This window comes from Mirounga leonina, unplaced genomic scaffold (genome assembly GCF_011800145.1).
Source record: "Mirounga leonina isolate KUSES-001 unplaced genomic scaffold, KU_Mleo_1.0 Mir_170, whole genome shotgun sequence".
Taxonomy (NCBI): domain Eukaryota; kingdom Metazoa; phylum Chordata; class Mammalia; order Carnivora; family Phocidae; genus Mirounga; species Mirounga leonina.
In genome coordinates this window covers 1355443-1366019 of record NW_023270433.1, presented here as the reverse complement: position 1 = coordinate 1366019, position 10577 = coordinate 1355443, and the positions used below count along the sequence as shown (strand labels likewise).

Sequence of the window (10577 nt, the reverse complement as noted above, 5' to 3'; positions counted from 1 at the left end):
CAGCTCCACCCCTCTCCCGGAAGGGCCCCGCCCCCGAGGACAGCTCCACCCCTCTCCCGGAAGGGCCCCGCCCCCGAGGACAGCTCCACCCCTCTCCCGGAAGGGCCCCGCCCCCGGGGGCAGCTCCACCCCTCCATACTGTCCTCCGCGCATGGGGAGCCTCTTCCCGCCGCGCCGGCCAGCACCAGATGCGGACCCAGCTTCGCACGCGTCGCACGCTCACCTTGCAAGTGTAGACAAGCTGGTAGTGCGCGGCCCCGGGCCCCGGCTCCGAGCTCAAACGCCGCCAGCCCCAGACCCCGGCGCCGGCCTGCCTTCTCCCCGCAGCCCCCGGACCGCCCCCGCGTCCCCACAACCACCTCAGGCCCGGCCCCTGGGGCCGCACGCGAGTCAGTAGCGGCGGCACGCGGCTCAGCGCAGCCCGCAGCATCCCGCCCTCCGACCTCGGCTGCCCCGCCCCGCCCGCCCCGCCCCGCCCCGCGCGGCTGAAGCCGTGCCGCCGCCATCTTGGAAGCGGGCACGCGGCGAAGGCGCCCCTTTCGGCTTCCGTCCGCCGCCCGGCAGACCGTGCTCTGCTGCCCCCTGGGGGCGGGAGGTGCGCGCGCGGCTGGGAGGTGCACGCGGGAGCGAGGCCAGCGGAGGCTAGGGTACCGGGACCCCGGTCGTTTATTTATGGAACTGCATTTCCGACACTGCCGCACGCAGAGCCAGAGCACGCCTGTGCGAGTCCCCGTGCGTGCCCGCCGGCGCGCCTGGGCGGCTGCGCCCCTCCGGCTGGGCGGGCGTCCTCCCGGCGCGCGGGGCTGGCTAGGAGCCCTCCGTGTCGGTGTTGTCGCTGCCCGTGGTGTTCTCCCAGTCCACCTCGCCCTGCCTCGAGCCGTGCTGCATCTTCCTGAGGGCGCGCTTCCTGCAGGGGCGAGCGCATGTCCGCAGGGCCGCTGCGCCCCCTCCCCGGCCAGCCCTCCCGGGGCCCGCCCAGGGCCGCCCACCGCGCACCTGCGGTAGTTCTCGAAGCTCTCCTTGAGGCGCCGCCGCTCCTTCTCGGGGGGCTCCCCGCCGCTCGCGCCTGCGTCCTGGGGGAGGAGCGCGGCTCAGGCTCCCGGAGCGGGGCGTGTCCCCGCCCCTGCGACCGCACACCCCGTGGGGGACTGCGGCGTGCTGTCCCGCCTCTCGGACGACAGGACAGAGCGGGCGCCCAGCAGCTTGGCCTGCGCTCCGAGCCCACAGTGCCCGCGTCCTGCCCGCTCCCTCTGCCCACTGCCTCATCCAGGACGGGGGGACTCGGCTTCCTGTCCCAAACAGTGCACCCCAAGAGCCCACGGGCAGAGACCCTTGCCATCACCCCCGGGCATCCAGGTCGAGCAATCAGCCTTGCCGGGCTCCGTCACACGGAGGCCCATGCCAGCGGCGCCCTAGGGCAGCAGGGACCCCAGGGCAGCCTTACGCTGGAGGTCAGTGGAAGCTGCTCCTCCTGCAGCGCCACGAAGGGCTGCTGTGGGCTGTTCCTGTTGGCCGGGCCGCCTAGAACGGAGAATTAGGCCTGTCGGTCCTACCCAGCTGCTGGGACCACGCTTAGCATGGCCAACACCCGGCCACCTCCTGTCCCCTGAAGCTGCCAGGCCAGTCCTGCATCATCTCTTCAATCATCTCCTGGGGGCTCTCACTTCAACCCCAAGAGGCCTCCCATTGTGTAGACAAGAGGACTGGAGCTCAAAGATGCCACTGCCCACTCCCGACGCCCTCTAGGCAGGCAGAGGCAGCTGGAAGCCCACCAGGCAGTGCCACGCCATCGACTCTGCTCCCGGGTGGGGGCTGGGGCACTGCAGCAGTTGGAGCAGAACATTCCAAGCTGTCTCGTCCCCTCAGAATTTGCCTCAGGCTCAGGACCCTCAGACAGAAGCTGCTCTTATGGGCTGGCTCCCCTAAACTGGCCAGGATGGGAGACTGGACATCTCGTCTCACTGACCTCACAGGGGGAGACCCACACCCAGGTCTCTCCCTGAGGCTGGCACCTTCCCTTCCTCGGCCTCTGACCCGGAAGCCCGCCCCAGCTCCTTCAAGGGGCCACACCACCCCTGGGTTGGGGCTCCCAGGGTCTCCCCTACCACTCACTGCCTGCTGGGTCCTGCCCGCCTGTCCCCATGTTGGACTCCGTGTCCTGAAGCTCAGGTCCCTGGGCAGCGTTGGCCTGGCCTGCTCCCTCACTTCTGCACCAGCTGGTCCTCTTTTGCCTCCCTTGGAGGCTGGTGGCAGGCCCGAGGCTGAGGAGGTCTGGCTGGCTTCCCACGCCACCTCCCTGCCCGGACCTCCCCACCTCCCCTCTGACAGCCACCTTCAGAGTGAGCCCCTCGACCCCTTGCCACCCCTCAGGCCATCTCCCTGCCACCTCTGCCTGGCCCTGAGACACGCCCCCTTCCCCTTCTGTTTGCACCTCCCACATTTGCTGGCCGACTTCCCCTGCCCCCTGCCCAAGAGGAAGCTCAGGGAGAGCAGGACGCCTCAGCTCTGCACTCCTGGGCCCAGAGTGGGCTCCCATGGAGGGACGCGCTCTCAACATACACTCCTGGCTCTTGTTTGCTCACTGGGGAGCCTGGAGGGTTACTCGTCCCTCCAAGCCTCAGTGTCCCATCTGTAAAGTAGGGTTGTGAAGGATCAGTGGGACAGGGCTCTACCCTGTCAGGACTGGCGCCAACTAAGGTGACAAGGCCAGACTCGGCCGTGAGAAGCTGCCCCTCCTTACCTTTGTCTGAGAGCTGGACGGCCTCCAGGTCCAGGGGGAGTGAGAGCTTCCAGGGAGAGAGAGAGACGGGCATCCAGTTAGACTGCCACCCTCCAGGGACCCACCTAACTTGCCGTGCTGTTCCTCAGAGACCTGGCAGGAAGGCCCACCCCAAGGGCCACATGGCGGCCGGCCGCCGGCCCGCCCAGGTGAGGCCTGGGAGGAGAGCAGCTGGCCCAGCTCCCACAGGGGACGGTGGCCTGGAGCCCACCCTGAGGCTCACACTCACCTCCTGGGAGTTCCTGGGTGAGCTGTCCTCCAGGTCAGAACTCTGTGGTCACAGAAGAGGGGTCGGTCAGCAGGCTGTGGGGAAGCCCAGCCACCCCCAGGGCCTGGGGTGGGGTGGGGCTTGGTGAGGGGTCCCCGGCCAGCCCCTGTCCTCAGGCCCCTCTCCAGCCCACGGTTGGCCCTGGCCCCCGCCCAGAACACCCCTCCCTCCCCCTCCTGACACCCAGAGTGGCCTGCCGGGAGGAGGGCCCCTTACAGAGGACAGAAGGGGCTCAGGAAGGCCTGGGACCAGCCCAGGGTCACGGTGGAGCAATAGCCGAGCCAGGCCTGGACCTGGGCTGCCTGGTGTCCCCTCCTCTGGGCTCTGGTGTCTCTGGGGACACGCTTGCCCCTGAGGGCCAGGGCCCTGCGCTCTACTGTGGCAGGGCTGCAGCTCTGACCGGCGTGCACCACAAAGGCCCCCCAGCCCCTGGGAGGCCCACCAGGACGAGCGTGTCCAGCTGCTGCCGCTTGAGCCTGCCCTCCACGGCCAGCAGCTGGCCCTCACGCTGGAAGAGCTGAAGCTGTAGCTCGTCTGCCTTCTCGGCCAGCTCCCGGACCTGCTTCCGCAGCACGTCCTTCTCCTGCAGGCTCCGTGAGTGCTGTGCATGCAGTTCCTCCCGCGTGGTGATGGCCTGTGGGGACGGCACAGGGCAGGCTCTGTCTGGGAGCTGCGTGGCCGCTGGGAGACCCCAGGCCGCCCCCGCCTCTCAGCCCGCGGTCAGTGCTTGAGGGTTTGCAGGAGCAATAGAGTTCCGAAGGACTCCCGGAACGTGAAGATAGGGCCTCCGGCTCAAATCCCAGAATAGCCCCTGCCGTCCCTGCGCCCTCCCCGAGTCCTCCATTCCAGTGCACGTCCAGCACGGATTGACGCCCTTTGCACGGCTTTTATCAGTCTGCCGTGTAACTTGGTACCAAGAACATGGTTAATGGCCATGTCATGTGCTTTATTGCGCCCATCCCCTCCACGCTCTCCAGCCAGACCGCACCTGAGGACACAACTCTGACCCACACCGAGCGGCCTGCTGGGAGCCTGCCCGCTGCCTGGAGGCTAACCCACATCCCCTGGAGCCCTCGGCCCCAAACAGCCAGGATTTGATGAATCACTGAGAATCGCCTTCATTTGTGTCCCTGCTTCCGACTTAGGACCCACCGGAGAGAATCCCAGCCGCTCACTTGGGCTGCCCGGCCCCAGGTCCCTGGCTGGTGGCCTGCCTTCCGTGGCTACAGCGCTTCCCCTCCTCTGCCTGCCCCGAGGGAAGGTGGCAGCCGGGCCCCCTGGCCTGGTGGTGCTGCTTCCCGCTTCCCACTACCGCGCACGGGGAGGCTTTCCGACGTGGGACTGCAGGCCCAGAGGCTCCGAACACAGGCTGCCAGTCCCCTCCCGAAGGGCACTGAAGCATCGGCCATACCTGACCAGAAAGGACCCCGCGTGACGTGGCGGGAAGGTGGTGGAAAGCAGTGATGGGGATACAGTCCACACGGGCTCCTGCCTCCGGGCCCCAGGAGCGCAGCCAGCCAGCCCAAGTGCCAACGGTGTTTGAAGTTAAAAAAGCTGTTTGCTGGGGTGCCTGGGTGGCTCCATCGGGTGAGCGTCCCACTCTTGATTTCGGCTCAGGTCATGGTCTCGGGGGTGGTGAGATCGAGCCCCACTCAGCGGGGAGTCTGCTTAGGATTCTCTCTCCCTCTGCCCCTCCCCACCACACGCACTCTCTCTTGTTCTCTCTAAAATAAATACATCTTTAAAAAAATAAAAAAGCTATTTGCAAACAAGACAGCTTCCTTTCTTGTAAGACAAAAATGAAACTATACGTATATTGAAAAGAATCTGAAGGTACAACCAGCCAGTGGAGTAGTTTTCCTGGCAGTGAGGGAAGGGGTCACCTTCATGATTGTTCACATTTTTCAAGGAGCTCTCGGACAAGTGCCCTCCCCCGAAAGGGCAAAGGGCGAGGTGCCGCGGCTGGGGGGAATGCGCCCCACCCTGGGGTGGGAGGCGGCGAGGTGCCTACCTGGTCCCTCTCGATGGCCACCTCCTCCATCTGCTGCAGGATGGCCTCGATGCGGTCCTTGTACATCTTGGAGTCCTTCCGTAGGACCAGGCACTGCAGCTCGAACATCTCTTTCTCCTCCATGCACTACGGGAGTCAGCAGCTAGCCCCCACCGCCCGTTCTGGCCCCTGGTCAGTCAAGCCCAGCAGAGGGAGGGGGAGGCTGCTTGAGGCCCTGGGTCCCTGCCAACTCTGAACTTCCAGACCAAAGCCTGGGGGAGTACGGGCCGGGAGTGGGGTGAGGAGGCCAAGCCCCTGCACCTCCAGGAAGGGGTGAAGTCGGGGTGTGAATTCCAGGGGCTGCGTGCACACAGGGCAGTCCCTCAGCCCACCCGGCCTGGCTTGCTTGGCCCAGGCTGAAGTCCACCTGCCCCGGCGGCATACCCGGGCACGCAGAGCCTCGCCCTGCCGCAGGTCCTTGCGCAGAGAGAGGATGGTGTTGGCTTGCTCTTGGTGGTCCCGCAGTGCCTGTCGCCAGTCCTCCTCCAGCACCTGGATGTAGGGACTGCTCTTGTCCGGCTTCCCCTCCTGCGGGTGGTGAAGGGGAGAGAGTGGTAGAGAAGCAGCTAGACTAGAGGGGAGGCCCCTCCAGCTCCCATGAGCACTCACCCCGCCGGCACGGCGGCCCCCGGCTCCCGCACGCGCGCCCCACCTGCAGGGTGGCCTCCAGCTCCCGCACGCGCGCCTGCAGCAGCGTCTTCTCCTGCTGCAGTTCCCACATCAGCTCCTGGCTGGGCCGCTGCTCCATGGCGTGCCTGAGCTTCAGCGTGTGCTTGCGCTCCACCCTGCAGTCATCCTCCGCCTTCATGAGGCTGTGCTTGAGCCGCTCAATCTGCGGGAAGACCCCGTCAGCCGGCCAGCCTCGCCCCGCGCCCCCCACCCTCCCGCCATGGGTGCCAGGGCACCTCCAGCTGCAAGTCGCGGCTCCGCATGAGCGCGGCGCCCTTCTCCTCGCTCTGACGGGCCAGGCGCATGGCCAGGTCGTAGTTCTCATCCTTGCAACGCTTGAGCTCGCGGCTGCCCGCCTCGCACTCCTCCTTGAGCCGCTGCACGCGCTCCTGGTGCTTGCGGAGCAGGCTGTCCTTCACCCGCAGCTCCTTGATGAGGTCGTCCTTGGAGCTCAGCAGCTGGGTCAGGTCCTGCACTTTCCTCTGCAGCTTCAGCACCTCGCTCATCAGCAGCTGGGTCAGGCCCGACTCCCCAGATGCGTCTGCAGACAGCTGGGCTGCGTCAGAGGGCCCGCCCGGCCCACGGCTGCCCTGCTGCAGCCCCTCCCGGGCTCCAGGCTTGAGGGCCGGCCACCCCACTGCAGGAGGCTCGGGGCCCGGCCGAGGGGCCACCCAAAGGTGCTGGTGCTCCCCTTCAAGGAAGCAGGCAGAGCTCCTGACTCACCTTGCGGCCCTGTCCCCGGCCCAGCCCCAGGACGGCAGCCGTGAGGCCAGGCACCCTCCCCCTTCGGCTCATTTTGTCACGATCTTGATTGTGAGGCAAGAGGACATGCGTCCAGGCCAGGGAAGTGTGGCTTTGCCTGTTGCTGGGGCCAGCAGACGCCCATCCTTCCAGGACCCGAGGCTTTGGTGGCGTCAGGGGGGTTCTGACCCAGGAACCATGGGGCCCTCTGTCCCCCACCCCAGTATGGGTCCGCCTTCCTCCAGCAGAGAGAGAAGGAGCAGGACGGAGCTGCTGCAATCCAGTGTGCCCCTTCCACCTCCTTTTGTCCCCAGTTTATCCATCAGGAGGCCAGCCATCAGCGGCCTGCCTGCAGGGCCCCAGGCCTCACCGATGATCATGGAGAAGACACGGGTGGGCTCCTTGCCCGTGACCTTCTTGTAGAGCTGTGGGTAGTAGAGCTCCAGGCTCTCGAGGAAGGCCACATAGCCCTTGTGGCCGGTCCGCTGCAGGATGTCCAGGAGCACGCCTGAAACCCACAGGACCTGGCTGGGGCCGTGGCCATCCTGCCCACCGCCCTGGGCTCTCCCCGGGGCCTCTGCTGAGCACGGAAGCACCACTGCTCCCAGCAGGAGGGACAAGGTATGGGGTGCTGGGGAGTGCCCATTCCCGTGCCCGAAGCTCCTGGATGAGGCGGCACTGACCCACTTTCCGCTTGCGGATGACTAGGTTGGGGTCACTGAGCACCTGCTCCTCATCATCGGGGTTCAGCACCTTGCATTGCCTCAGGTAGGGTGTGATGCGTGAGGGGTCGATGATGGAGATGAGCTTCACGCGGAAGCTCTCCAGAGCATTCCAGCACTGGTCCTCGTTCTCGTAGTCTGACATGGTGGTGGCCACGGCTGTGGTCGGTGGGAGAACTGCTGGGAGAACTGCTGGGAGGGGCGGCCACAGGCCGGGACCGGCTGGGGGTGTCCAGGACAGGTGTGCGGCCTCACGGGTCCCTCCTCGGTGCTGGTGCTGTGACCTGGGGCACCAGCTCAGCCAGGGCAGCCCTCCCTGGGCCCTGCTGCCCGCCCCCCGCTCCCCCGGCGCATGGGCTTTCCCCGTCCCTGGGTCGCCCTGATGAGAGTGGGGGAAGACGTGGAGGGCTCCAGGGATGGGTGGCGTCTGAGAACACTGCACGCCCCACACCGTGGCCCTGCTCTGGACTCTGCACTCCCCATCCCGGAAGTGTGGGGCTGGCAGGCCACCGCCTCCTACCCACTGGCAGCGCCCCCCGGGCACGTGTGGGGAGGCAGGCACCCAGGCTGGGGCGGCAACCCTGGGACGGTGACCCGCCCGCCCGTGCGTGCCAGGCAGGGCTGTGGGGGACTTCCTCCTTCCTGGACCTGGCGGCCGCTCAGAGCTTAGCCCCACCGCCTCCTCCTTCCGGCAGCTGGCTGGTGGTGCAACAGTGGTCCAGGCGGCTCGCTCGGGAAGGGCGACTGCGGACCGCCCACGGGGGAGCCAGGCCCGCTGCATCGCCCACGGCCAGCCCCAGAGCCGCTCGGGCGCCCTCTGCAGGCTCTCAGGTCCTGGGCACCAGCCACCGCGGGGCTCCTCTCCCCTCCCAGATGAAGCCTGTTCCCAGGCGCTCGGGCTCCCCAGCAAGGGGGCCATCCGTGTTGGGACCACCCACTGCTGCTCCCTTCCACCAGCGGGGGCGGGAACCACTCTCTGAGGCCTGGGCCAAACCAGAAGCCTCCTCCTGGTGGCGGGGACGGAGACACTGACCCGCCGCCGCCCCAGAGCGCCCTCAGCCGGCGTGGGAACATGGTTTCCAGCTCAGAGGGGCTAGACCACGCTCCCAGAGGTCCAGGTGGCAGCAGGCGGGGTCTTTGCAGGAGTTTCTCCGACCTCCCGTGGCCTTCGGTCATCCCATCCAGCCAGACACACACACCAGCACTCGGTGGGTGGCCCTTGGAACGTTCAGCCCGCTCCCCGCCTCTCCCGCCTCAAATCCACAAGTCCCACACCGGACACCCTGCTGCTAAGTCCCCTGAGACGGACCAGCAGGTACCACGTGGCTGTGAAGGCGGACAGGGCAGAAGAGTTGAGACCACTTGCTGCCCTTCTGGGGCAGGTGCCCCAGCACCCGGCTCCCTGCCCCAGGAGCCCTGAGCAGAGAGGCGTCTTCCTGGCACCTTCAGAAGGGGCAGCAGTCCCACCTACCTCAGGGTCCTGGAGGGGCACCTGCACGGTGGGGCGCTGGCCACCCTGGGCCAGCCCGATCCGACGAACAGGAGGAGGTGTTGCAGGCCGGCCGGCAGAGCCCAGGAGGAAAGCTGTGCACTTCCTGATGGTGCTGGTTAGCTCCACGGAGCCCGGCAGGTCTTGCCCAAGGGAGCCGGTCCCTGGGCCTGCCTTCTGATTCGTCTGCCTGGCAGGGCCCGGGAGGCGGGGCGGAGGAAAGTGGAAGTCTCGCTCAGAGGCCTGGAGGCCCAGCCCTGGTGCCCACTAAGTGGAAGTGTGCGCAAAGACCCTCCCCGCAGCCGGAGGAGGCCAGTGCACCGTCCAGCCTGCTCTGGCCTGGACGCAGGCTTCCGGAGGCTTCTCCAGCAGGGGCCGGCTGGGGCCCAGCAGTGCAGGCAGCCTGCAAGGTGCAGGTGGGGATCCCAGGGCTTGGGGCCCAACTCTGGGCTCTCCGCCAGGGGCCCACACACGCAGCCGGCCAGCAGGGGCCTTGATCACATGAGGGCTGCCGTGTAGCATCAAGAGGGCACGTGGCTGGAGAGGCCGCTGTGGCCCACAGGAGGCCAGGGGCCCGGCCACGCTTGCCCCACATGGCCACCAGCCCGCACCACAGCTAGCCCAGCACACGCCCGTCCCTTCTTGGAAGTGTCTCCCCTCAGCAGGCTCTCTCCACCCGGGACACACAGGACTGTGACAGCCGGCTCCCAGGACCCCGAGGCGACTCCCCGTGCCCCCCACAAACCAACCCCAGGCCAATGCCTTGCCGGGGCAGCTGTGCCGGTTGGCCGGAGATGCCGGCTGCCAGGCTGAAGCCACAGCTAGGGTCCTGACCAGGGCTCCCGGCTCCACCTTCCCGAGGCAGCTGCCGCTCGCCTGACCGGCCCCCTGCCTGTGGGCTCTCCATCCTCAGTCCCTGGGCTCTGCCTCCAGCGCATCTTGAATCACAGGGCGGCGGGTAGCCTGCCCCACCAGGCCCCCGCAGGTCTCTGGGAGGACAGAGGCTGACATCACACCTCCAGAAGCAGCCAGTCCTGGGCCTGGAGCTGTGACCACCGGTGTCCCCCCGTTTTGCAAAACGAAGCTAATAAAAGGTGTCTCCCTCACGGTGGGGTTTGTAAAGATTCAACGACAGAAACATCATGTTCTTCATATCAGAAACTAGAAATTAGTAACAAAAAGCTAACTGGAAAATCCTTAGACATTCGAAAATTAAACAGAAACCTCTAAATAACCACAGGTCCAAAGAAGCCCCTAGGAAAAGTAGAAACGAGCCAAGAAAGCACTGGGCACAAACTGAAAAGTGAAAGCACTTTCACGGGGCTGTGTGGTGGTGGGTCAGTCCCAGAGGGTGCGGCACCCGGGGGAGGGTCACACGTGGAGACCACAGAACAAAGCCTCTAGAACCAAGTGCCTCAAAAGGCTGCCCACCAAAGCCAAGGCTGAGCGCCCCTCAGGCAGGGCTGTGGATGGTGCTGGGGCCTGGCCTCCTGCCAAGCAGCAGCCGCTCGGGAGGAAGGCGGCCTGGCCTGGGGCCACTGCACCACTTATCGGTAGCTTGACTGCCGCTGGTTCCAGGCGCCCACCTGGGTTAGCCGTGTGGGCAGAAGGCAGCGAGGCGGGTCCGCCCCAGTCCCCGTGGCCGCACCAAGACCAGCGGCCACCTGGGAGCTCGTGGCAGGCCCTGCGGTCTGAGCCACAAGCATGTCTCGTGGAAAGGGCACCCCACATCCAACACTGAGGCTTGGGGTTCAGGGGGCTCCTCGGATCTCAGGGCCCAGCCCGCCGGCTCCCGATGCGGCCAGAGGAGGCCCCAACCCTCTGCACACTGCCCGGTCTCTCGGGGCAACATCACAAGA

At 66.7% G+C, this 10577-nt stretch overlaps 2 protein-coding genes across 2 annotated transcripts in view; both read right to left on the bottom strand.

The window, feature by feature from the left end:
- Window positions 1–433, bottom strand: part of DNLZ (DNL-type zinc finger) — a 1805-nt gene extending 1372 nt beyond the window's left edge. The window contains exon 1 of the mRNA XM_035015459.1: window positions 224–433. Within this exon, the coding sequence (XP_034871350.1) occupies window positions 224–430 (207 nt within the window). The 5' untranslated portion in view covers window positions 431–433. The remainder of the gene's footprint in view (window positions 1–223) is intronic.
- A 286-nt stretch (window positions 434–719) lies between these two features.
- CARD9 (caspase recruitment domain family member 9) lies at window positions 720–8959 on the bottom strand. Its single transcript, XM_035015458.1, has 13 exons — window positions 8701–8959; window positions 7191–7418; window positions 6878–7015; window positions 6003–6307; window positions 5750–5929; window positions 5482–5625; window positions 5059–5184; window positions 3490–3681; window positions 3009–3050; window positions 2741–2786; window positions 1445–1521; window positions 997–1073; window positions 720–907 (listed from the first exon to the last, which is right to left on the bottom strand). The coding sequence occupies exons 2-13, from the start codon at window positions 7372–7374 to the stop codon at window positions 808–810; spliced, it is 1611 nt and encodes a 536-aa protein (XP_034871349.1). The 5' UTR covers window positions 7375–7418; window positions 8701–8959; the 3' UTR covers window positions 720–807.
- Window positions 8960–10577: the final 1618 nt, after the last annotated feature.

Bases quoted from the DNA above. Each gene is read 5' to 3' on its own strand.
- CARD9 (XM_035015458.1), bottom strand. From the start codon at position 7,374: ATGTCAGACTACGAGAACGAGGACCAGTGCTGGAATGCTCTGGAGAGC. The intron at 3,051-3,489 runs GTGGGCCTCCCA...CTGTGACCACAG, and splicing joins AGCTGGACACGCTCGTCCTG to AGTTCTGACCTGGAGGACAG. The intron at 908-996 runs GTGCGCGGTGGG...TCGCCCCTGCAG, and splicing joins AGCTTCGAGAACTACCGCAG to GAAGCGCGCCCTCAGGAAGA.